The 27,639-nt window shown below is 45.3% G+C and overlaps 2 protein-coding genes across 5 annotated transcripts in view; one reads left to right on the top strand and one right to left on the bottom strand.

The window, feature by feature from the left end:
- Positions 1-389: 389 nt before the first annotated feature.
- Positions 390-1,219, bottom strand: LOC306932790 (eukaryotic translation initiation factor 3 subunit F-like; the record flags this gene model as incomplete). The annotated part of the gene is made up of 1 exon (XM_079514717.1): positions 390-1,219. The coding sequence occupies one exon, from the start codon at positions 1,217-1,219 to the stop codon at positions 392-394; it is 828 nt and encodes a 275-aa protein (XP_079370843.1). The 3' UTR covers positions 390-391.
- Positions 1,220-3,791: 2,572 nt separating this feature from the next.
- wdr62 (WD repeat domain 62) overlaps positions 3,792-27,639 on the top strand; it is a 43,592-nt gene continuing 19,744 nt past the window's right edge. For 3 of the 4 annotated variants that reach the window (XM_079513499.1, XM_079513496.1, XM_079513497.1), the window contains exons 1-15: positions 3,792-3,938; positions 7,543-7,634; positions 9,930-9,992; positions 10,422-10,479; positions 11,232-11,402; positions 12,383-12,517; positions 13,056-13,241; positions 14,879-15,039; positions 19,752-19,944; positions 21,144-21,281; positions 22,453-22,622; positions 23,486-23,577; positions 24,363-24,488; positions 26,524-26,594; positions 27,161-27,279. In XM_079513499.1, coding sequence (XP_079369625.1) covers positions 3,870-3,938; positions 7,543-7,634; positions 9,930-9,992; positions 10,422-10,479; positions 11,232-11,402; positions 12,383-12,517; positions 13,056-13,241; positions 14,879-15,039; positions 19,752-19,944; positions 21,144-21,281; positions 22,453-22,622; positions 23,486-23,577; positions 24,363-24,488; positions 26,524-26,594; positions 27,161-27,279 — 1,844 coding nt within the window. In that variant the 5' untranslated portion in view covers positions 3,792-3,869. The remainder of the gene's footprint in view (positions 3,939-7,542; positions 7,635-9,929; positions 9,993-10,421; positions 10,480-11,231; positions 11,403-12,382; positions 12,518-13,055; positions 13,242-14,878; positions 15,040-19,751; positions 19,945-21,143; positions 21,282-22,452; positions 22,623-23,485; positions 23,578-24,362; positions 24,489-26,523; positions 26,595-27,160; positions 27,280-27,639) is intronic. The other variant, XM_079513498.1, reaches the window with a different exon arrangement.

Genomic DNA, 27,639 nt, shown 5'->3' with positions numbered 1-27,639 from the left:
GTGTCGAGTTATACTTGACACTAACGGTGTCACCTTGTGTTAAACACCTTGATGTTGATATGTTGCTGATGATGACGATGTTGAAACAAGCACTTTATGCCGGCACTTTATATCCTAGCACTTTTTCCGAATGTAGCCTTTTTTATTTATTTTTATTCTATACTTGCATTAGATGCGCCCAGACCACTGTTTATGCTATGGTGTCTCATGTCTGTTGTTGTCCTGTATTGTTTGTATTGTTTGTATGTTTTAAACCACTACTCTTGCTGTAAACCTAATTGCCCTTCTGGGACACTAATAAAGACCTTGAACCTTGAACCTGTATTTGTCTCAGAGCAACAATAATGACTAAATATTAACCACTCCAAAGACAATGTGTGTAATCCGATGCTCAGAGCAGCACCAGCTTCTCATTCAGGGCGATTTGAGCTTGCGCGAGGTTGCACAGGTACATGACCATGGACAGGTCGTTGATGTTGGAGTTGTGCATGGTCCCAAAGTCCTCCGCTGAGACCAGGGGCACCTTGTTGACCATGTCCATTAAGAAACGGCCCACGCTGGTGTCCGCCGTGACCTTCCCAGACAGCACGTCCTCGATGTACGACAGCACGGTGGCCAACATGTCCTGGATCTTCGCTGCGGAGCAGGCCACCAGGGACAGGTCACAGGTCAGACCCGTAGTTCGAGTGGGAGTCGTACGTGTCCTCTGCAGGAGGTCCATGCCTATCCTCTCATTGTTATAGTAAATATACTCGACGCTCAGAGGCGTGAACATCATGCCGACCGTCTTCCCTGGCACGCCCATCTGTGCACTGACGTAGGCCCGGAGGTTCATCTTGCCACTCTGCAGCGCCGTGTCCACAATCAGGTGGATGGGATTGGTGGCCTCGCGGCAGTAGTACTTGTGTATCATCAGAGAGTGGTCTGTGATGTTAAAGCAGCAGCCCGTTGCGTACCATCCAACGACGACCTCACTGGCTGACACCTTCTTGTGGAGGTCGTACATGTTCTTGGCGAACTCCATGTCCACGGCGACCTCCTCCTCTGTCTCGGTGTGAGGCACGGCGAAGCAGTTGGTCACCTTGACAGCGTGCTTGTCAATGGTTCCCAGCAGGGTCCCGATCACACGACTCGCGCCCTCGTTCCTCCGCTCGTAAGAATCGGCGATAGAGGCGAGAACCACAGGGTGGATTTTCACCACTGGTCCAAACGCCGACATCATGAAATAGGACTACCTTGTCTTTGTGGTTGCTCGTCAAAGTGTTGGTGATGGTTGAAATGGTACTTGATGTTACGCTTCCCGTGTTACTGCGACAACAAGAACCTTTTAGTGCTGACATGTTTGACGTTCATTTATATATTGAACTCTTCGTGTGTCACAGCCTGCACACTGATTGGACTATCTTGATGACATCACAGTCGGTTGTAATGGTACTGTAGTAAAAGGCCAACCCTTGATGCTGAATGCCAAGCAGGCACGCATTGGGTATCTATAGTCTCATAGTCCATGACCTGGAGATTGATCATTGAACACTGACCTCCAGCCCATATACGAACACGCCTGCCTGACATCAAAGAGAATTTCCAGTGTCAGTTTTGTGTTGTGTGTGTGTTAGACAACTTTGGTTTTTTTCAACCAAGGTTCATGTTTTAAGTAGAGAAAGTAAAAGATGAGCGTTCATTTTTACCAGCTGCTATGCAATAGCAAGCTGAGTCTATCATCGATGTGCAAGCTAGTCCTCTAGTCCTGCTGGTTTTCTCATTGGCTGATGTATGTGCGCACCGCAAATATGTCCGGGAGGAAACGAACGACTCAGAACCCGATAGTTCCGCCTTAGATAATTTTGGTTCCTACCTAAACTACTGCGCTGAAACGGACGACGGGGGCATTCGAGTGGCTAAATATGTATTTTTCTATCAACAGCTATAGAGCGCCACAGTCCCGCCCCCTTTCATGACAACGAGAAGTCCTCATAGACCTTTCAAAAAGTATTTATTTAAAGACGTTTACACTGCGGACAAAGCCAACTCGAGTTGTGACAAATCATATGACAATAAACACAATGTTTTGGGCCGATCAAATAATTAGAAGGAAGGAAAAAAAAGGCAGGTTACAACACTTTTTGTTTTGTTTTTCTTCTTACAAATTATTTGATTGGCCCAAAACATTGTGTTTATTGTCATGATTTGTCACAACTTGAGTTGGATTTGTCCGCAGTGTAAACATCTTTAAATAAATGCTTTTTGAAAAGTCTGAGGAAAATGAACAATGACAATGAATGGAGAATTTATGTCATAATGTGTCTGAGCAAATCGGCTGGGTATGTCCGTGGAAACCCTTGGCCAATAAGGGACCACCATTCTTGATGATGATGTAGGATGATTAGAGCGCCCCTCACTTCACACGGGTGTGATTTTCTATATACAGCTTTTGTCTCCACAAGTCTCAATATTTGCCATTGACAATGAAAGGAGAAATTTGGTCAAATGTCCGCCAAATATGACATTAAATGCCATTGACAATGAAGGGAAAATTTACCTCATATGTACGAGCAAATCCGCTAACCAATCATAAATTCAGTTGTTCTTGAGATTGTATGATGTATAATGATAAGAAATGTAACGAGCGATTCCCTATGGTTGGGACTGATGCGCTTGATCTCAGTACCTAAAAAGCAGATCCAATTCATCGCCAAACCAGAATCTGGGGCGGAGGTTTGTCGTTGGCATCCAGGGAGTGTGTGTGAAAAGTTTGGCATCGACCGGGTTAAAGTGCTCAATTAGAGACTCTAAACAAACATTAAAGGGATAAAATAACCAAAAGTTATTTTGAAAGTGAAATATCCTTGTCTGCCATATGACGTAAAAGTAAAGAAATAAGTATGTAAGAAAGTGGTGAGGTGACCACCGGAGCTGAAATAACGTTGAGCGGTGGTGAGTAAAAACAGAGAGAAGGGCTGGGGCGGTGGCGGTGGTTTGCTCTTCACCGCGGCTTGTGACGTCACGTTGTAGTTCGGTGGTCACCTCACCACCGAAAATCCAGACTATGATTAAGTATAAGCAGTAGAATTATATTCCCTGCATATATATATGCCATATGGCCAATGCCCATCCTTGTAAACTTAGTTGACTGGAGTCCCAAACTGTTATACCACAACATCTACACTAGGATCCACTTATACGTTATTTTGCACTACATAACCATTAATTAGACACCATCATCATCATCATCATCATCATCATCATCATCATCATCATCATCATCATCATCATCATCATCATCATCATCAATACCATACCATGATCTCAAGGAGATGTGTGGTTGAAATCAAGGAGACTCCTCCTGGCTGCAGAATCCACGAGGGTTGGTTGGCAGCCCTGGCTGGTTTTTTGATTGATTGATTGATTGATTTGCAGAATTACAGTACATTTCAAGCACAAACTCAATACAAAGACTGTTAACTGTGAGTGGACGACCCAATTAAGCATTACACTTGTTTACAAGAGGGTCCACCATGTTCAATTCATCAAAACATTTAGAGACGTACAGATATACACTTCTATATAGTCAAAGAACAGAACAGGAATTCATCATAACGGAAAGTGCTTTGACTGAAACGTTTGAGATCCAGCAGTGCTACCACTGCGCCATCTAGCGGCTATCTAGAGGATACTCGCGGTGGGACCACACAGGACGTGAGGTCAACGCGTCGAACGACGTTCTTTGAAAATACGCCCCGCCGCCTTATTTAAACCCGGAAGCAAAGCGGCCGCCAGAGTACAGAGAAAGAAAAAAGTTTGAGGCTGCATCATCTCTGTATTTATTCTGCTTTCTTCGTCTTGACAACACCCCCACCCCCACCACCATCATGGCCTCAAACGTAAAGCGAAAGAGCCGACGGACTATAAACCAACGGCGGCCGGCAGCCAATAACAGGGTAACAAAAAAAAGTAGTTTATTGTTTTAATTTTAAATCGTCGTTTCGTTTGTTTGTTATGTTAGCTCCTGAACCGTTACTCGCTAAGTCACACTGAGCAGGGCGATAACGTTACTTTCCATATTTAGAAACGGCTCAAGTCAAGTTCAGGTTTGTTTAGTTAAAAAGCACATTATTACACAGTGGCCTCGGTTTGCTTCACGTTAACCACTTGAACCCAGCCTGGCATGATGCATTTTTTATAATTGATGTTTTCCCAAACAACCACCATTCCCCAATGTGTGTTAACGATTCAACTGATTAGCTGGGCAGTGGGCACTGCATGATTGATTGATTGAAATATTTATTAACAGTTTGCAGAATTACAGTATAACTCAATACGAAGACTGTTAACTGTGAGTGGACGACCCAATTAAGCATTACACTTGTTTACAAGAGGGTCCACCATGTTCAATTCATCAAAACATTTAGAGACGTACAAATAAGACACTTCTAGTCGTGGGCACCAATGAAAACTGGGGACATCGGTGTTAAATTCGCTATTTTCCCCAAAATGTTATATTACAATAAAAATAATTTACAAATGAATTTAGAACATGTCTTAAACATTTGAAAAAAGGTCTAATATTTCTACATGTAGGCTAGCCCTTAGCCCGTCTCCGGACCCCCGGGTTGAGCGCCTTTGGACCCCTAACCCGTAGGGTCCGGTCTCATCGACTTCAAGCGACGTGGGACGCAATCCGATTTACCCTGACTTACCCCTGTGCTGCGCTGTGGGTATGACGCTGACATATTCCAAAAGAAGCATATGAGAGCTATAGGAGACAACGAACCCAATGACCCCCCCCCGCGAACGGCTCAGAAGCCGTTAAGTATTTTTAATGTTTGTTAGACCGTTTTGGCAGCTCTCTTCCTTCCTTCCTTGACTTCCTTATTGACATCCTATTGTACCGCCTCCAGCACCGTGGCTGGCTACCTGCGACAGAGGCAGGAACGCGCAGATAGCCAGTTCCGGCGCTCTGTCGCAGGTAGCCAGCCACGGCGCTTGAAGTCGACGAGAAGGAACCCTACGTAAAGTCATCAAAATGTCAGAAACTTTAACGTAGGGTTCCGAAAGGAGCTAGCTAGCCCTGGTCCCTAGCCCTAATGCTTAAGGCAGAATTAAGCATTAGGGCTATGGACCAGAGCTATACCGGCTATGTTCAGTCATTTTGGGGCATATATTGATTGATTGATTTTAAACAAGACGTTGAAGGTGACAATGAAGTCTGATAATGCTGCATGTTCACAGTTTGCAATGCATTACTTTAAAAACCATAATAAAAGAAATGTTCGGACAAAATGGTCAATTTTGTCCCTGTGCCCACCTACCCTGTATCATGCAAGGTACCTTGCATGATACAGGGTAGGTGAGCTTGTACTATTTTTGTACTATTTTAGAACAAAATTAATTTAACCCCTTGTTTGAGCCGAATCTGGGGTGAACGTACATGGTTTGTGGTACTGTGTGAACTAAGGCCAAACCTGACCGGTTTGTTTTGGGATGTCTGGAGTTGTTTTTAGGGTCTTTGAGGTGCTGTGGTACCAAGAGTTGCATGCATAGTTGAAGAAACCTTGAATGAGGGCTGAGGGCTCCTGTTAGGGTCTTCAAAGTGTTTTTGCTGACCAGTGAAGATCCGTACAGGAATTATGTTCTTTGGTTGACTTTTTGATTACATTGGTAGCCGTTTTATCTATCTATCTATCTATCTATCTATCTATCTATCTATCTATCTATCTATCTATCTATCTATCTATCTATCTATCTATCTATCTATCTATCTATCTATCTATCTATCTATCTATCTCACAAACTTAAGTACCCTACATACATCCCCACCCATTCCCTCAAAATGAAGCATGTGTACTGTAATTAAACCACACAGTTTCTAAATGCAGCACGACATTTTGTCAAACAATGTATCATGCCTGGCTACGAAAGGTCCTCTCCTTGTAAACGGCAGCCATTCAGAACAATGTGTGACGAACACTCGGTAACATGTTCAGTCATGGTCATGATGCAAACAATGAAATGAACTGTTTGGAACCCTGTCAACTGTTTGGGCATGAGTCTGCTGATGGTTAGCTGAAAAGGTAGCAAGGTTTTCTCTTAAATATTGAAAGAGAAATAGAGCGGTCCACTGTATTCCAGTGTCCTTTTTCTTCTTCTTTTTGAGGCCCTCCAATACACAGGTTTAATGTTTGTTTTGTAAACACATTGACAATGAAGGGAAAATTGATGTCCTATTGTCCTAATGTGTCATTTACGTCATATTGTCTCTTTATTGTTAATGGTGTTTAATTTTTGTTTGCACCGTTTGTTTTACATAACCATTACAACACTGTATCCATTGTGTTTTTGTATGGATACAGTGTTGGGTGCTTGCACACATGGCATCAACGCATGGTGTCGTGTGCTGGCACACTATACACTCTGTCATTATTTTATCTGTATTGTATTGTGTTTTTGTATGGACATAGTGTTGGGTGCTGGCACATATGCACACATGGCATCAACGCATGGTGTTGTGTGCTGGCACACTCACTACACTCTGTCTTTCTTTTATCATTCATTTTTTAAGAGCCTGCCCAGGGACTACAGATGAAATGTAGCTTTGGCTAACTCTGGCCCATTTAGCTTTGTCCCTGTCAAATAAATAAATCAATAAAATCACCTAATCAACATGAGATAGACTTTAATATGTTAGCGCCCCTCACTTCACATGGGTGTCAACATGAGTTACACGTAAAACATACCTGATTGTATTAAGTCTGAGTCGTTCTATTGTCGGGGGGGAAATAATACTATAATGTGCCCTTATTGGCTATTGATGACATCTTGGGTTAGTAAAATGTACTGCGATAGGTCGGGTGCAATGCGATCGAGTGATGGGAATGTATGTCAGTGTAGTAATAGTTCATAAGTTTCTGTCACCGTTTGTTTACATCACCTAATCAACATGAGTTAGACTTTAATATATTAACGCCCCTCACTTCACACGGGTGTGATTTTTTTTTTCTTGTAGATTGTTATACATTGATACAAGAAGAGTGGGCACCGCACCGCAATATAAAATTAGTTTGTGGAAAATGTTTTAAAAATGGTAATGAGAGGGTATGCGCATGACATCATCGTCATACCTGGAAGTTGTGTGGGAGCGCCTACTGAGTGGCAAAAAAACGACTTTCTGGCCTTGACAGCCAATACATAGCCCAACAGAAAAGTCCTATCTGATTGATTGATCGAAAGATTTATTAACAGATTGGAGTCAGAATTACAGTACATTTCAAGCCCAACTCAATACAAAACTGTTAACTGTGGACGACACCATAAAGCATTACACTTGCTAAGTGCAAGTGTCCTCAACTGTTGCTTTTCAGCATTCAAAATGGCAAAAGTAGCAAGATAGACTATCTCAAAAGTCGCGTTTGCAAGTTTGCACAGTGTTTTGATCTTGTGGATCAGCCACATTTGTGGATGGTCGTCTACTCTGTGAAGTATTAAATTACGAAAATGATATGAAGGCCATGATCTCTTCTGACCTGACTTGTTCTCCATCTGCAGGTGGTTCTGGAGAAGGTCTTGGGGCTCTCCACGGTTACAAGCAGCGGACTCACCAGTGACCCTAATTCCTCCCTCATAGCCTATCCTGCAGGGTGAGGTTACGAAATATAACAATGTTATTATTTCAACCAACTAGGGCAGTGCTTCCCAAAGTGGGGTCCGGGGACCCCCAGGGGTACTTGAGGGAGTTCCAGGGGGGACCCAGCTAAATGATGATTTGCAACCAAATGGACCCTTATGGGTCTGTAACTCAGAGAGTGTACAAATGGAACCAAATGGACCCGCTAGGGTCCATTTGGTTCCATTTGTACACTCTCAGAGTTAAATTAACAGTGGTTTTACAATATAAATTGGGGGTACCAGAGATATAAATGCCATTAAATCAGGGGTCCGTAGCATAATGCGTGTTAAACTGGGTGTCCATGAAATTAACATGTTTCGGAATCACTGCTAGAGTCGTGAAAATCCTCCCTTACCGGGGTCACTGGCATATGTTTTCAAATGGGGGTCCGCGGCCTAATAAATGTTGATTTGGGGGTTCTTGACACAAAAAGGTGTGGGAACCACTGAACTAGGGCACAACACCCTTTCTCAAAAGTAGTTCTAAAATTGCTGCGAACCCCCCCCCCCCCCCCATCTGAAAGTGTTTTGTCCCAGAAGATAAGATTTGTGTTAAATAGTGTAGCCTGGGTTGAGGTTCCAGCCTGATTCGCTGCGTTCCGCCCATCTGAAAATGTCACTGTGCTACAATTTTCAGATCCGCTGAACGCAGCGAATCAGGCTGGAACCCAGGCTATAAATAATGTACATTAACCCATGAGACATTGACCTGAGATCAGATTCTAAAAATGTCTTCTACATCCTGACAGGTTTCTGAAAAAGCTATGTTTCTATGTCAGTGGTTCTTCGATTTGTCAAAAATAGCAGACCTACAAGCCGATCTGAAAATGTCACTGTGCTACAATTTTCTGATCCGCGGAACGTAGCGAATCAGGCTGGAACCCAGGCTATAAATAATGTACATTCATTCCACACTTTTCAAACACTGAGTGACACGATGTGAGCTTGTGTGTGTATATATGCTGTTTTTGTATAAACGTATATATGGATAAAGTGGTTAAAATGATTGTGATACGGTAACACATTTTGCTGGGGGGGACCCCCTGGAGCCCCCCCAAGGTCCCCAAACCGCACTTTGAGAACCAATGGCTAGTTTGTTTTCCACAAGCGCAGCCCACAGTCATGGCAACACAGCTGGAACACAGCTGCACCAGTGTGCCAGATGTTCCTAGGTTTGTCCAGAGCCAAGGGTGTGCTTACTGCAAGCATGATGGGCCGTAGTCATAGGAGGATTACCATTGGGCTAGGGTGGGCTGCAGCCCGGGGCCCCCGACTGGGGGAGGGGGGGGGGGCTCCAATTTTTATTTATTTTTTTTTAATTTGAAATTGTTCTATTGCAATCCAATTCAAGTGAGATTTATGTTTAGTTATTGCATATTTAGTATTATGGTTAACCCATTTTGACCTGAGATCAGATTCTAAAAATGTCTTCTACATCCGGACAGTTTTCTGAAAAAGCTATGTTTCTATGTCAGTCGTTCTTCGATTTTTCAAAAATAGCAGACCTACAAGCTCGTAGCGCGCCACTCGGTGGCGCGCTATGAGCTTGTAGATCTGCTATTTTTCAATAGCTAAAGCATAACATAATGCTAACACCAAAAGGGGTTAAAACATTGAGAGCTTCTGCTCTGCTGTCTGCACTGACGCTGTGTTGTGGGGTAGCTGTGGAAACCCCTGCCAATGTCCACTAGTTGTCTGTCTGTCTGCCTGCCTGCCTCTCTCTTTTGGGGGGGCTGGGTACCCCAAAATTACAGCGAAATTAAAACAAAATACGGCAATTTACCGCACAGCCCAGGGGGGCCCTGAAATGTTGTCTAGCCCGGGAGCCCTTGGGAGGGTAAATCCGGCCCTGGCCGTATTGACACATCCAAAAATCTAACGCAGCCATTATTAATTTGATTAGCTGCAACTGTGGTTTACTTCACCTCCCAATGTATGAATGAATGAACCATTGTAAAGCACTTTGAGCACTTGGAAAAGCGCTATAAAAATGCAATTCATTATTATTAAAAAAAATGCAATTCATTATTATTACATCACTGTACTATTGTACACAAAAACCCCTTAACGTTAAAAAAACCATTTGCACGTTATGAAGCTACAAGCTCACAACGCATCGCCATGGGCTTTGAGCATAGATGGCTATTTTCTGCTGAATGTTGAGTTCGCTTCAGAATTTGCGATACTGGGGTTCAATAACGGGGCCTGGGGTTAAGCAACTTAATATTTTTACCCGGTTGTTTCAGCTGTAGTCGTTTCTGTTTCAGTTATGTCGTCGTCCTGCTCCACACACAGACGCTTGAACAGAAGCACATCATCAGTTCGTCAAAGTATGTATCCCCTTATTAGACAATCATGTTATTTAAAATAAATCGACTGATGCTCCAATCCAGTCAGTGTTGTTGTGCGTAAAGTGTGTCATAGTGCTGCTGGGATGTCAATTGTGTGTGTGTGTGTGTGTACTGTATGTGTTAACCCATTTTGACCTGAGATCAGATTCTATAAATGTCTTCTATCCTGACAGTTTTCTGAAAAAGCTATGTTTCTATGTCAGTGGTTCTTCGATTTTTCAAAAATAGCAGACCTACAAGCTCGCGCTATGAGCTTGTAGATCTGCTATTTTTCAATAGCTAAAGCATAACATAATGCTAACACCAAAAGGGGTTCCTGCCCAAAATGGGTTTTAATGTGAGCCTGTATGTGATTTGAACCTTTAACACTGGGCCTTACCCCACTGTGTGTTTGTGTGTGTGTTCTAGGAAAACATTCACAGCATTGGCATTCTGTCATGGTGGACGGTATTTGGTGACTGGTGAGGTAAGAGTCATTCCATTGATGTCAAGAATGAGTCAGCTGTTTCTTTATGCTGGTGGACGGTGGCTTTATTTCGTGCGAAATCTCTCTCCAAAGCCAACGTAAAAACGGACAAATGGAAACAACAAACAGTGATCAGATTCAGAACAACAATACATGAAGCATAAAGTACTTAAACATAAGAAATACACAAACAAATATATTCACCTCACTGGCTGAACATAGGGATCAAAGGGAATGAAGGAAGGAACCCAAATGAACATCAAAACACCAAGACTGAAAAGAAACACAATCGATGAATTAGACTCTTAACCAAATTAAATGTACAACTTAACCCATTTTGACCTGAGATCAGATTCTAAAAATGTCTTCTACATCAGTAGACAGTTTTCTGAAAAAGCTATGTTTCTATGTCAGTCGTTCTTCGATTTAAAAAAAATAGCAGACCTACAAGCTCGTAGTGCGCCACTCGGTGGTGCGCTATGAGCTTGTATAACATAATGCTTGTATAACATAATGCATGTATAACATAATGCTAACACGAAAAGAGGTTCCCGCCCAAAATGGGTTAAATCTTAACAAAGAACAGAAAATATTGACACAGAAACAAGCAAAACGAACCTTAACCCATTTAGACCGTAGACGTGTGGAGCCTTCCTCGCTAATCCAACCCACGGATTGCTAGTCCTAGCGCATTTTCATTGATATCAAACGAGAGAAAAATATTCTGTTTTTTTGTTTTTGTTTTTTCTCAGAGTGGGCACATGCCCTGTGTGCGTGTGTGGTGTGTGAAGGACAGACGGCAGATAGCAGAGGTCCAGTGTCATAAGTATGGAGTTTCCTGCGTGCGTTTCTCACATGATGACGCTTACATCGTCTCCGTGGGTTACCAGCATGACTCCACGGTGTCTGTGTGGGACTGGAGAGTGGGTACACACACACACGCACGCACGCACGCACGCACGCACGCACGCACGCACGCACGCACGCACGCACGCACGCACGCACGCACGCACGCACGCACGCACGCACGCACGCACGCACGCACGCACGCACGCACGCACGCACGCACACTCGCACGCACTCACACACTCACTCACTCACACACTCACTCACTCACTCACTCACTCACTCACTCACTCACTCACTCACTCACTCACTCACTCACTCACTCACTCACTCACTCACTCACTCACTCACACTCACTCACTCACTCTCACTCACTCACTCACTCACTCGCTCACTCACTCACACTCTCTCTCACACTCTCTCGCACACACTCACACACACACACACACACACACACACACACACACACACACACTCACTCACTCACTCACTCACTCACTCACTCACTCACTCACACTCTCTCTCACACTCTCTCGCACACACTCACACACACACACACACACACACACACACACTCTCACACTCCCACACACACTCACTCTCTCACTCACACACACTCTCGCACACACTCACACACACACTCTCACTCTCACACACTCTCTCTCACTCTCACACACTCTCACACTCTCTCACACTCTCTCTGAGAGTAATTAAGTATGCTGATGTTGGTGGGATTGTGTCTCTTGTGGGGGTCCTTGACATGAAAATGTTTGCTATCCACTGATTTAACAACCCTTTGACGTGTGTGTGTGTGTGTGTGTGTGTGTGTGTGTGTGTGTGTGTGTGTGTGTGTGTGTGTGTGTGTGTGTGTGTGTGTGTGTGTGTGTGTGTGTGTGTGTGTGTGTGTGTGTGTGTGTGTGTGTGTGTGTGTGTGTGTGTGTGTGTGTGTGTGTGTGTGTGTGTGTGTGTGTGTGTGTGTGTGTGTGTGTGTGTGTGTGTGTGTGTGTGTGTGTGTGTGTGTGTGTGTGTGTGTGTGTGTGTGTGTGTGTGTGTACAGAAGGGGACAATATCCGCATCGAACAAAGTCTCCAGCAGAGTTTTGTCCCTCTCGTTTTCCGAGGAGAACCAATACTTTGTTACCGCAGGCAACAGACACGTCAAGTTCTGGTATCTCGACGTCTCCAAGAGAAGGGTACAACAATGCATAATAACCTATACTAGTACTTCTATACCTTACAACAGTGGTTCCCAAAGTGGGGTCCGGCGACCCCCAGGGGTACCTGAGGGAGTTCCAGGGGGGACCCAGCTAAATGGTAATTTGGAACCAAATGGACCCTTATGGGTCTGTAACTCTGAGAGCGTACAAATTGTTTTTTTACAAATTTGTACACTCTCAGAGTTAAATTATCATTTGATTTTACAATATAAATTGTGGGTCCCAGAGATAGAAATGCCATTAAATGGGGATCCGTAGACTAATGCATGTCAAACTGGGGGTGCTTGAAATTAAACGGGTTGAGAATCACTGCTAGATCCGTATAAATCTTCTCGTATGGGGGTCCCTGGCATGTCATTTCAAATGGGGGTCCGCGGGGCTAATTAGTGTCAATTTTGGGGTCCTTGACATGAAAAAATGTGGGAACCACTGCCTTACAAGACATTGTTGCTGTACTTACCGTATCATCTCAGTACAACTCCTCGGTACTAAAATAAACCCTTTTGAATTGCAGGTCGGCAACAGCACTGTGCCTCTGATCGGCCGCTCGGCGTTGCTCGGCGAGCACAAGGCCAACGTGTTCTGTGGCGTGGCGTGTGGCCATGGCGCAACCAGAGACAGCATCTACTGCATCACCAGGACTGGACTGCTGTGTCTGTTCAACAAACAGAGAAAGCTGACCAACTGGATAGACCTCAAGGTGCTCGTCTGTCTGCTCAAGCACCACACAGGGCTGTCATGGTGACCATGACATTCTGAGTCAAGTTGACATACACATCATTGCAATTCAAATTTAAATTCTGATTGGCATTGCATATTGGAACAATGCCAAGTCTTTTAGGCTTTAAAATAATAATAATTTACGATGGAGCTTTTCAAAAAAAATTCACCTGCTCCTTTACACCTGTAACGTGACAAAGTTTATAAAAGGCTAGCGTATCTATACGGCAGGAAATGCTGTGTGTGCTGCATTTTATACAAATATTCACTTATGGTGCAGTGCATGAAGCCTAGGCTTGGGCAATATACCGATATTACCGTTTACCGCGATATTTTAAATCAATACCGGTAATATCGCAGAGTATATAAAACACCACTCAATAATACCGAATACCGTCATAATACTAATATCGTAATTTTACCGTCATGTAAATATGAGAGGAGAGGGGAGGGGAGGGGAAATTTTGACTGGAGAGGGGAGGAGAGGGGAGGGGAGTGGAGGGGAGGGGACATTTTGACTGGAGAGGAGAGGAGAGGAGAGGGGAAATCAGCCCGTCAGTGTGATATATTAATGTTTTATTAATAAAACCGATAATACCGATTATCGCGGTATTATTCACGATATCAATATCGATATCAATATCGCCATAGATGGCAGCTATGGCCAATCCACATGACACCAACGGTGCATGTTAGGTCAATCTGATTTACATCAAATCAATATCGCCATAGATGGCAGCTATGGCCAATCCACATGACACCAACGGTGCATGTTAGGTCAATCTGATTTACATCAAATCAATATCGCCATAGATGGCAGCTATGGCCAATCCACATGACACCAACGGTGCATGTCAGGTCAATCTGATTTACATCAAACACCCGAGCAGCATAGAGGAGGAAGAACTACCCAGTACCAGTCGAGGCTCATTCATAGTCTGGATTTTCGGTGGTGAGGTGACCACCGCTCCGGTGGTGAGGTGACCACCGCTCCGGTGGTGAGGACGGTGCCCACCACTCCGGTGGTGAGGTGCCCACTGGAGCTGAAATAACGTTGAGCGGTGGTGAGTAAAAACAGAGACCGGCTGGGGCGGTGGCGGTGGTTTGCTCTTCACCGCGGCTCATGACATCATGTTGTAGTTCGGTGGTCACCTCACCACCGAGAATCCAGACTATGAATAACGCTTAAGATTAAAGTAAATGTATGGGATATACTTAGAAAAGATCTGATATATCATACAGCAAATGGCAAGTTGGCAACGCAATAAAGTGTTTATTTTCTTTTTTCATTAGCATTTACTGCCAGACTTTTTTCCACTTCCGGTTCATTTTCTGTTCATCGATCGCATAGCAACCGACAGCTATTCATACGGTGGGGAAGAGCGCGATCTAACTTAATCAATAAAACCCCCAAATAGTGATAAAAGTCGTCCTTGGCAGTCGGGGCCATAGGGGGGAAAAAAAGTTGTAAAAGTTGTCCTTGGCAGTAAATGAGAGGAACAATTTTATTTTGCGTTAAAGATCTCTTTATTTTTGTGCTAGACTTATGTATCATATTGTGAGGTTGTAGGTAGGCAATAGCCAGCCCTACTGTACTAATTCGTTTTTGTGGTGTAGGTGACTTGGGCCAGCGCTGTGTGTGTGAGTGTCGGTCGTCTGTTCTGCGGCTGTTCTGACGGGACCATAAGGGTGTTTCAAGCCGATAACCTGCAGTACATGTCCACCCTGCCTCGACCACACCGCCTGGGAGTTGACCTAACCCAGCCTCTACAAAGCAGGTCAGTACATGGCCACCCTGCCTCGACCACACCGCCTGGGAGTTGACCTAACCCAGCCTCTACAAAGCAGGTCAGTACATGGCCACCCTGCCTCGACCACACCGCCTGGGAGTTGACCTAACCCAGCCTCTACAAAGCAGGTCAGTACATGGCCACCCTGCCTCGACCACACCGCCTGGGAGTTGACCTAACCCAGCCTCTACAAAGCAGGTCAGTACATGGCCACCCTGCCTCGACCACACCGCCTGGGAGTTGACCTAACCCAGCCTCTACAAAGCAGGTCAGTAAATGGCTACCCTGCCTCGACCACACCGCCTGGGAGTTGACCTGACCCAGCCTCTTCAAAGCAGGTCAGTACATGGCAACCCTGCCTCGACCACACCGCCTGGGAGTTGACCTGACCCAGCCTCTACAAAGCAGGTCAGTACATGGCCACCCTGCCTCGACCACACCGCCTGGGAGTCGACCTAACACAGCCTCTACAAAGCAGGTCAGTACATGGCCACCCTGCCTCGACCACACCGCCTGGGAGTGGACCTAACACAGCCTCTACAAAGCAGGTCAGTACATGGCCACCCTGCCTCGACCACACCGCCTGGGAGTTGACCTAACCCAGCCTCTACAAAGCAGGTCAGTACATGGCCACCCTGCCTCGGCCACACCGCCTGGGAGTTGACCTAACGCAGCCTCTGCAGAGCAGGTCAGTACATGGCCACCCTGCCTCGACCACACCGCCTGGGAGTTGACCTGACCCAGCCTCTACAAAGCAGGTCAGTACATGGCCACCCTGCCTCGGCCACACCGCCTGGGAGTTGACCTAACCCAGCCTCTTCAAAGCAGGTCAGTAAATGGCTACCCTGCCTCGACCACACCGCCTGGGAGTTGACCTGACCCAGCCTCTTCAAAGCAGGTCAGTACATGGCAACCCTGCCTCGACCACACCGCCTGGGAGTCGACCTAACACAGCCTCTTCAAAGCAGGTCAGTACATGGCAACCCTGCCTCGACCACACCGCCTGGGAGTTGACCTGACCCAGCCTCTACAAAGCAGGTCAGTACATGGCCACCCTGCCTCGACCACACCGCCTGGGAGTCGACCTAACACAGCCTCTACAAAGCAGGTCAGTACATGGCCACCCTGCCTCGACCACACCGCCTGGGAGTGGACCTAACACAGCCTCTTCAAAGCAGGTCAGTACATGGCCACCCTGCCTCGACCACACCGCCTGGGAGTTGACCTGACCCAGCCTCTACAAAGCAGGTCAGTACATGGCCACCCTGCCTCGACCACACCGCCTGGGAGTTGACCTGACCCAGCCGCTACAAAGCAGGTCAGTACATGGCCACCCTGCCTCGGCCACACCGCCTGGGAGTTGACCTAACCCAGCCTCTACAAAGCAGGTCAGTACATGGCAACCCTGCCTCGACCACACCGCCTGGGAGTGGACCTAACCCAGCCTCTACAAAGCAGGTCAGTACATGGCAACCCTGCCTCGACCACACCGCCTGGGAGTGGACCTAACCCAGCCTCTACAAAGCAGGTCAGTACATGGCCACCCTGCCTCGGCCACACCGCCTGGGAGTTGACCTAACCTAGCCTCTTCAAAGCAGGTCAGTACATGGCCACCCTGCCTCGACCACACCGCCTGGGAGTCGACCTAACCCAGCCTCTACAAAGCAGGTCAGTACATGGCCACCCTGCCTCGACCACACCGCCTGGGAGTGGACCTAACCCAGCCTCTACAAAGCAGGTCAGTACATGGCCACCCTGCCTCGACCACACCGCCTGGGAGGTGACCTAACCCAGCCTCTACAAAGCAGGTCAGTACATGGCCACCCTGCCTCGACCACACCGCCTGGGAGTGGACCTAACCCAGCCTCTACAAAGCAGGTCAGTACATGGCCACCCTGCCTCGACCACACCGCCTGGGAGGTGACCTAACCCAGCCTCTACAAAGCAGGTCAGTACATGGCCACCCTGCCTCGACCACACCGCCTGGGAGTGGACCTAACCCAGCCTCTTCAAAGCAGGTCAGTACATGGCCACCCTGCCTCGACCACACCGCCTGGGAGGTGACCTAACCCAGCTTCTGCAGAGCAGGTCAGTACATGGCCACCTTGCCTCGACCACACAGTACACCGCCTGGGAGTTGACCTAACCCAGCCTCTCCAAAGCAGGTCAGTACATGGCCACCCTGCCTCGACCACACCGCCTGGGAGTTGACCTGACCCAGCCTCTACAAAGCAGGTCAGTACATGGCCACCCTGCCTCGACCACACCGCCTGGGAGTTGACCTGACCCAGCCTCTACAAAGCAGGTCAGTACATGGCCACCCTGCCTCGACCACACCGCCTGGGAGTTGACCTGACCCAGCCTCTACAAAGCAGGTCAGTACATGGCAACCCTGCCTCGACCACACCGCCTGGGAGTGGACCTAACCCAGCCTCTACAAAGCAGGTCAGTACATGGCCACCCTGCCTCGACCACACCGCCTGGGAGTTGACCTGACCCAGCCTCTACAAAGCAGGTCAGTACATGGCCACCCTGCCTCGGCCACACCGCCTGGGAGTTGACCTAACCCAGCCTCTTCAAAGCAGGTCAGTACATGGCCACCCTGCCTCGACCACACCGCCTGGGAGTCGACCTAACCCAGCCTCTACAAAGCAGGTCAGTACATGGCCACCCTGCCTCGACCACACCGCCTGGGAGTGGACCTAACCCAGCCTCTACAAAGCAGGTCAGTACATGGCCACCCTGCCTCGACCACACCGCCTGGGAGTGGACCTAACCCAGCCTCTACAAAGCAGGTCAGTACATGGCCACCCTGCCTCGACCACACCGCCTGGGAGGTGACCTAACCCTAGCCTGGTTAATAAACCAGACCGAATCAGCCGTTGGCAAAAAACAATTTGCCTGCCAGCGGATTAGGGTCTGGCGAGGCTCAGTAGCACGCCTCTTTCCTACAACCGAGAACAGGTCGGGCCAATCGGGACACGGTATGCAATATGGGCGGGCTTTGGTACAGTGACGTTCAATGCTTGAGACCTTTGACTGACAGTAGCTCTGACCAATTGCGTCAAAGAGAAAATGTTTGAACCCGCCCCCCGGGAAATGAAATCCAAGTGGAGCCAGCCCAGACTAATATACCGCGACAGTGTTGTGTGATATTAGTATGGCTTATTAGCCAGGCTAACCTAACCCAGCCTCTGCAAAGCAGGTCAGTACATGGCCACCCTGCCTCGACCACACCGCCTGGGAGTGGACCTAACCCAGCCTCTACAAAGCAGGTCAGTACATGGCCACCCTGCCTCGACCACACCGCCTGGGAGGTGACCTAACCCAGCCTCTACAAAGCAGGTCAGTACATGGCCACCCTGCCTCGACCACACCGCCTGGGAGTGGACCTAACCCAGCCTCTTCAAAGCAGGTCAGTACATGGCCACCCTGCCTCGACCACACCGCCTGGGAGGTGACCTAACCCAGCTTCTGCAGAGCAGGTCAGTACATGGCCACCTTGCCTCGACCACACAGTACACCGCCTGGGAGTTGACCTAACCCAGCCTCTCCAAAGCAGGTCAGTACATGGCCACCCTGCCTCGACCACACCGCCTGGGAGTTGACCTGACCCAGCCTCTACAAAGCAGGTCAGTACATGGTCACCCTGCCTCGACCACACCGCCTGGGAGTTGACCTGACCCAGCCTCTGCAGGTCCTGGTAGGGCATACAACCAGCAGTATTAGAGGTCCTGGTAGGGCATTCAACCAGCAGTATTAGAGGTCCTGGTAGGGCATTCAACCAGCAGTATTAGAGGTCCTGGTAGGGCATTCAACCAGCAGTATTAGAGGTCCTGGTAGGGCATTCAACCAGCAGTATTAGAGGTCCTGGTAGGGCATTTAACCAGCAGTATTAGAGGTCCTGGTAGGGCATACAACCAGCAGTATTAGAGCAGTTAGTTCTCAAACCTTTTCGTGGCCACAACGGACTGACCCCCAACTTGATATGTATTTGGTTGTGTTGTGGACCCCCCCAAATGCAAATGTTTTGTGCCAGGGACCCCCAAAAGAGTAGATTTGTGTTAAACGCATTGACTGCCAAGAGTGGCTATTATATTATGTCCTTTCAAATCCAACGCTTCACTGCCAAAGATGGTGATTTACGTCCTATGGTCTTTTTCGGTGGATTTCTATAGAGTACAGAAGTCTGACGTCAATATCGGTATAGAGGGCGGTGAGATAGTCCAATTAAACATTTTCTTCATGTATAATGATAATTAGGGGTGTCAAAATTCGATTCGAAAAGTCGAAAACGCGATTCCCACTATGAACGATTCAAAATCAATTCATAATTTCCAAAAATCGTTTTTTCTTTTTCGCTTACAGTTACAGGAGTTTTCACTACATGGTGTTTGTGTTATGAAATGTAAGCTTACTCTAATCATAGTAAACATGTCTTCAGTCATTTTCAAGTTACTGTAGTCAGTACTAGTCACTTCAGTTCAGCACAGCTGTATTGTATTGTAGTATTGAATCGAGAATCATTTTGAATAGAGAATAGTTTTGAATCTTGAAAAAAAAACGATTTTGAATCAAATCGTGACCCCAAGAATCGGAATCGAATCGTGGGACACCCAAGATTCGCAGCCCTAATGATGATAATGTCTCTTATTCAATATCCATAATGCCTTTTTCTCGTTTCATTTCTTGTGTCTCAGCAGTCCGCTGCCCGAGGGGGGTGGTGTGGTGGGTTATCCAGACGTCCTGGCGTTATCGTTTGACGCCGTGTCCTGTCAGCTGTCCTGCGTGTATAACGACCACAGCGTGTACGTGTGGAACGTCGCAGAGCTCAACAGAGTTCTGAAGGTCCACTCTGCTCTGTACCACAGCGCCGGGGTCTGGAACCTTCAGGTTGGTCTTCATCAACATCATAATGAAAAGATGAAAATCTATCCAGGATGTATTATAAAATGTATCCTTTATAGAGCGTCGCAGTCCCGCCCCCTACCATGGACCAGGAAATGATTCTCCGTTCATTTTCCTCATAGACATTTCAGAAAGTATTTATTTAAAGACGTTTACGCCGCGGACAAAGCCAACTCGAGTCGTGACAAATCATGACAACAAACTTTTTGGGCCGAACAAATAATTAGAAAGAAGAAAAAACGGGAGGTTACAACACTTTTTTTGTTGTTGTTCTTCTTTGTAATTATTTGTTTGGTCCAAAATATTGTTTGTGTTGTCATGAGTTGTCACGACTCGAGTTGGCTTTGTCCGTGGCGTAACCGTCTTTAAATAAATACTTTCTGAAATGTCTATGGGAAAAATGCATTGGGATTCATTTCCTGGTCCATGGTAGGGGGCGGGACTGCGACGCTCTATTGAGTATACAGTAGGGTATCACTGTAGGGTTCACCATACGATTTTTCACGATATTTTAAACAAAAAATATTTTCCAGAAAAAATAGTATTTTTTATTTTTATAATTTATCCCCCCCCCCCGAGCTTTTATTTAACTACATTGCAAAATAAGTAGCATTACTTCTGAGTGGATAAACATAATTGCCTTCCTTGATGTATTAATGAGCATCAACGACCATCATCACCTGGGCACAGTCACAGACACACACAGCTCCCCTCTACAGTGCTATACTGAAAGTGACTCGGTCTAATTTCTCTCCAAAAGCACTTGAATATGATGGAAAGCTCACAAGCTCACACAAGCTCACACACACACCATAATTCACTAGCCCCCCTAATCTTTTTTTTTTCTTTTTTTTTCAAATTGATTTTTTAAATTTTATTAAATCGATTCATATCGTTGGGATTAATATCGATATATGATATATCGTTACATGCCTACTATATAGTGCACATACATTGTGATTCTAGACCAGTGGTGTACATTGTGTCGACTTCTTGTAAATTAAGTAATGGAGATGTTTAACAATAATTTAACTTTTGAGAGCGTAAAATGAAACTGGTGGATTTGGTTTCATTTTTTACGCTCTCAAAAGTTAAAGATCTATAAGGGTTCACCTTGGTTACTAACTCTCATTTAGCTGGGTTAAGTTGGTAAACTTTCTCCCCCCCCCTCCCCCCACCCACAGACGTATCCTGACCAATCGGAAGGGTCAGAAGCGTATCTTCCAGCTGGTGCTTTCCTGACCTCTTCCTCTGACAACACCATCAGGGTGTGGCACCCAGACCTGCCACCCGACTCCATCCTCTCCAACCTCTACAGCAGGGTACGACTACACTGGTGTGCCACTGGGGGGTATAGCCCCCTTGGTTAGGGATGTCTTCTGATGAAGGGTCCCCTTTGTGACCGAAACATTGATGAATTAATAAAGCATAGAAAATGTGTGCTGCAGTATACAGTATGTATAGTATGATTTGAAGACTAGTCAGATTGGAAAAGGAAGTGCTCGTTTTCTTCGAGTTAACCTCCTCACACTCCCCCGTCAAAGAATGCGATGCACACGCAGATTAGCACGTAACTTTGGGAAAGTGTCATTCAAGGTTCAAGGTCTTTATTAATGTCCCAGAAGGGTAATTAGGTTTACAGCAAGAGTAGTGGTTTAAAACATACAAACAATACAAAGAATACAGGACAACAACAGACATGAGACACCATAGCATAGACAGAGGTCTGGGCGCATCTAGTGCAGGTATAGAATCAAAGATAGAAAAAATAAAAAAGGCTACATTCAGAAAAAGTGCTAGGATATAAAGTGCCGGCATAAAGTGCTTCATAGTAGCTTGTTTACAACTGAAACAGACTTCCCGTGCATAACTTCCTCTTCAAAATAAGAGCCACATGTAATGATTAGTCAACACTAGTTTTATTTCTAAGTCTACTTACAGGACGTTAACATCACATTTGACTTCCTTTTGAATGCCTGTCAGATTTCTCTACATAACTGCCTCAGCTGTTGGTGCGCAAATGAGCCTTGCATGCCTTTGATCTACGCGCAGAAAACATTTTGACGACGTATGCGCACTGGCGCATCGGTTGTGTGCCCCCCTGATTATTAGTAACATGTAAACACAACATGAACATATACTCTTATTATGCATATCGCATTCTCGCCGAGAAATATTTTCGAGTTTAAAAAAGGGGATTTTATTTTTATTTATTTTTTTAGAAAAAACGAATGGTTCAAGCCCATTAATTAAGATTCGAGTGCCAACCCTAACGAGCGAAGGTTCGAACCCTGAATGTTCGGGGACAGCCTTATCGGCCAATGAAGTATATACGTACATAATGTCATAGAAACGGGTGAAGACATAATATGTCTATATTAAAATATTTATATATTATGCCAGCATTGTGCAATATCATTGCACAATGCTGCCATAATATATTAATATTTTAATCAATGACAATGATAAATTTGTGTATTGTTGTTGTTGTAGGATCTGCTGAGAGTGCTGTATGTTGGAGAAGACCTCCAGCACCTCAAGACAGAGCCGGAGGATGGAGCAATGGCGGCAGCAGCGGCTGAAGGGAAGGTTGGGGTGAGGGTGATGGCAGTGAGTCCTGATGGGAAATATCTGGCTGCTGGAGACCGCAGTGGAAACATCAGGTTCGTTTTACTGCCTGTGTTTCTGCCATTTGTCATTGATTAAAATATTAATATATTATGGCAGCATTGTGCAATGATATTGCACAATGCTGGCATAATATATAAATATTTTAATATAGACATATTATGTCTTCTCCCGATTCTGTATTCGGTCTAGGTATCCCTCTTGATATCCGCTTATCCATACTAGGGAGATCTCTCCATTTTGAAAGACATAACCCTGTCACATAAGTGGACTGGATCCAAACAGTCATAATGCTGTGTAGGAGACTGTTGGTCCAACATGTATCAATCACAAGAGTGGCAATAACCTACTTAACCCATTTTGGGCGGGAACCCCTTTTGGTGTTCTAAACACTTATAATTTAGCTATTGAAAAATAGCAGATCTACAAGCTTGTAGGTCTGCTATTTTTGAAAAATCGTGAAAATGTGCCTTAAATCTTTGAATATATATTCTTTCGGTGTTTCAGTTTTTAACTCAAATCGTTGCTTCTGGAGGGTCCCTGTAACAACATATTTTCAGATGGGGGTCGGCGGCATAGTACATATATAATTTTTGGGGTCCTTGTCCGTGACATGAAATATTGAGAACCACTGATGTAGAAACATGAGGTTTTCAGAAAAAATACATTTTAAAAAATGCATTTTTGAAATTTCGACGTCAGGCCTAAATGGGCTAATAGGACAGCATCATAGGATAGAGTGTCTTCTCTATGAAGGGCAGAACATCCTGATTGGCTACGATTGACATCTAAAGTTTGCATCACTGGCCCGTTTAGAAAAGAAAATCTCAAATCATGAACACAGCGTGCGAGAAATGCCACTTAAGATATTGTGTGTGTGTCTGTGTGTTGTGTGTAGAATCTTGGACCTGCAGTTCGTAGAGGAGTTGATGAAGATAGAAGCTCATGACTCTGAGGTTCTGTGTCTGGAGTTCTCTCCTCTGTCTACAGGTAATGATTGATTGATTGATTTATTTATTAACAGTTTGCAGAATTACACTACATTTCAAGCACAAACTCAATACAAAGACTTAACTGTGAGTGGACGACCCAATAAAGCATTACACTTGTTTACAAGAGGGTCCACCATGTTCAATTCATCAAAACATTTAGAGACGTACAAATAGACACTTCTATATAGTCAAAGAACAGAACAGGAATTCATCATAAAATGCCACACCTGATTGATAGAATACTGGTTTCCAGGGATTGTTCAAGTGATGTTTTTATTTTGGTTAGAAAGGATTCCTAAAAGATTAAGGGGGGGGGGGGAAGTTAACAGACTATCTCAACCCAAACACTGGCACTGTTTCATCCGTTTGTCTGGTGTATTACTGTTGCCAGAATGTCTTGTTGAGCAGAGACACATTGAGAGCTTTTACATAGTCCCGTTTCAGTTATTTTAAGCATTCGTAGTGGTCAAACCAGCAATATGTTCAGAACAGCATTTTCCAAACGTTTGTATAAAGGCAAAGGTTAAAGCCTCAGTCTGTGATTTCTTCATGTGGTTTGGCCAGTATGTAGAACAGCAGGAACAATATTACTAAAACATCAGAATGTTACATTGTTGTGTTAATGGTTTAGGAATCTGAAAGTGTTTGTGGGCGGCTTCTTTTCATACCGTTTCACAAATCGTACATTAGGACTTGGTCATTCAAACATGTTTGTGAGATTTTATTTTGCTTTAATCAATGTGTATGTCTGTATTGTATATTACTGTATCTTGTGTGTTGCAGGTGTGAAGCTGCTAGCCTCCGCTAGCAGAGACAGACTGATTCACATCTTTGACATGGAGAACAACTACAATTTACTGCAAACAGTTTATGAGCACTCAGGATCCATCACCGCTGTCTGCTTCACTGGTAAATAATATACATGGTTATACTTGTTGACATGGGTGCCCATTAAAGTCCGAGTTCTACCAAACAGAGGCGTATCTACAATAAGGCGAGGGCAGGCGTCCGCCTGTCCAAATCCATTTCTGGCCTGGCCAAAATCCATACAATGAGAAAAAAAAGAGGACAAAAACAAGACCTGAGAACTATTAGTGGACAGCTGATTGGCCGTCGCGGTAGAGCGCGACCCTCAATCACCCATTGGAATGTAAATGCATGCCTTTCAGCCTTTGTATCCTACTCGTCTGGCAGGTATATCTCTTTGAAAACCTTTAGTGCTACGATTGTGCGCGGGGAGACGACAATTAACATTGCCTGCCCAAAACGTAATTCCTGGATACGCCACTGCTACCAAAGATGGTTAATTTATGAAGATCCGGCTCCATCTGAATTGTAGCCACTAGAGGCGAAACGGTACATAAATTCTACAAATGGTCTCCTAAGTGGGCGACGGTGTCTACAAATCTTGCAGACTTCCTATGTGTACCGGTGCTACATCCTGTGAGTGTTGCTGGGACAGAAAAGGTGGATATAATAAAGTTGATTTTTCTTTGTGTCTCTGGAAGAAAACAAAAAATCCACTTTAATATGAAGCAGAAACATTGTTCAGAAGGTGTGTTCATGTCCGGGTAGCTCAGTCGCTAGAGTGCTCGCCCTTTGGACCACAAGTTCATAGGATCGATCTCGGGCATCCGGCGGCTGGCACCGCCAACTCAGCGTATGAGCAGCACAGCTTGGGTGCAGCAAGTCGTGCGATAAGAACCTGGGAGCTGGCGCTCCAACCTGCTTTCCGGTCTCCTAAAAAGGCAGAAACGTACTCCACGCAAATGCTGGAAGTAAACTGGAGATGGTGGGTCTTAACCCATTTTGGGCGGGGACCCCTTTTTGTGTTTTAAACATTGTTATAATTTAGCTATTGAAAAATAGCAGATCAACAAGCTCATAGCGTGCCACCGAGTGGTGCGCTACGAGCTTGTAGGTCTGCTATTTTTGAAAAATCGTGAAAATGTGCCTCAAATCGTTGAATATATATTGTTACAGAGTGAACATTTTAACTCAATTCTTTGCTTCTGGGTTGGGGTCCCTGGAACTACATATTTTCAGATGGGGGGACGGAGGCATATTACATATTTTTTTTTGGGGTCCTTGACATGAAATATTGAGCACCACTGATACAGAAACATGAGGTATTTCAGAAAACTTTTTTAGATTTTTTTTAAATTTCGACGTCGGGCCTAAATGGGTTAAAAGAAGACCCACTGACCATCATCTTCTAACAGCGTGGTGGTCTCCTTTTGGTCATTTCTCATAGGGTTTATTGTAAAAAACATTGTACCGATTTTCTTTAAAAGGTGGATAATCATACATAGTGTGAACACACCTGTACCTCTTCCCCAGTAGTAGTACACACTTGCAAGTTGCAACCACCTGCAAGTTTGCTTTGAAACACTGTCTGTGAGAGCATTTCCACCACTCCATGATTTGAAGACAGATGGGAAGATGTATGATAAATAATTATAGATGGTTGTTTGATAGTTCAAATGTATTGTCGTGTTTATTATCCCATTTTGGGCGGAACCCCTTTTGGTGTTAGCATTATGTTATGCTTTAGCTATTGAAAAATAGCAGATCTACAAGCTTCTACGAGCTTGTAGGTCTGCTATTTTTGAAAAATCGAACAACGACTGACATAGAAACATAGCTTTTTCAGAAAACTGTCAGGATGTAGAAGACATTTTTAGAATCTGATCTCAGGTCAAAATGGGTTAAAATACAATGAAAATACTGTCCATCTGGTGATCTCTGCCAGTCACTTGTGACTTGTATTTATAATGTATGCATGTACATGATTTCCATAATGCATTTTCTCCACCACCCCTACCCCCTATCCCCTACCCCCATCACCCCACCACCCCTATCCCCTACCCCCTACCCCCATCACCCCTACCCCCTACCCCCATCACCCCCCCACCCCTATCCCCTACCCCCCCACCACCCCTAGGTATATGTCCAGATATCCATATGGTGAGCTGTGGAGCCGATAAGAGTATCTACTTTCGTACAGCTGAACAGGTCAGAAACTTTAATAGTTAGTGTGTGTGTGCGTGTGTGTGGTTGTCATGACTTGTGTGTGTGTGTGTGTGTGTGTGTGGTTGTCATGACTTGTGTGTGTGTGTGTGTGTGTGTGTGTGTGTGGTTGTCATGACTTGTGTGTGTGGTTGTCATGACGTGTGTGTGTGTGGTTGTCATGACGTGTGTGTGTGTGGTTGTCATGACTTGTGTGTGTGTGTGTGTGTGTGGTTGTCATGACTTGTGTGTGTGTGTGTGTGTGTGGTTGTCATGACTTGTGTGTGTGTGTGTGTGTGTGGTTGTCATGACTTGTGTGTGTGTGTGTGTGGTTGTCATGACTTGTGTGTGTGTGTGTGTGTGTGTGTGTGTGTGTGTGTGTGTGTGTGTGGTTGTCATGACTTGTGTGTGTGTGTGTGTGTGTGGTTGTCATGACTTGTGTGTGTGTGTGTGTGTGTGTGTGTGTGTGTGTGGTTGTCATGACTTGTGTGTGTGTGGTTGTCATGACTTGTGTGTGTGGTTGTCATGACTTGTCAAAGTCATTTGTCATTAATATTTTGTTATTCATTCAGACAGAGGAATTTAGTTTCTCTCGGCGCCACCATGTGGTAGAGAAGACCACCCTGTATGACATGGACCTGGACGCCTCCAACACACACATAGCCATCGCATGTCAGGACAGGAACATACGGTAGGTAACTAGGCATGTGTTTATTATAGTTTTTTTGCAATTGTGTCGCCATGCAGTACATTGACAAACAATATTCAAAACTAGATTTAAAGTTTTGGTTTAATTTGCTACTTTGCTGTATTGTTGAGCATTTGACAGTCAAATGTCGTATTCCAAGCTTTCCCTCCACTTACTGTAAGTAAAGACAAATAACCCATTTTGACCTGAGATCAGATTCTAAAAAGGTCTTCTACATCCTGACAGTTTTCTGAATTTTTCAAAAATAGCAGATCTACAAGCTCATAGCTATGAGCTTGTAGATCTGCTATTTTTCAATAGCTAAAGCATAACATAATGCTAACACCAAAAGGGGTTCCTGCC

The sequence above is a fragment of the Electrona antarctica genome, assembly GCF_951216825.1.
Source record: "Electrona antarctica genome assembly, chromosome: 11".
Lineage (NCBI taxonomy): Eukaryota > Metazoa > Chordata > Actinopteri > Myctophiformes > Myctophidae > Electrona > Electrona antarctica.
This window is presented reverse-complemented; position numbering and strand designations above follow the sequence as displayed.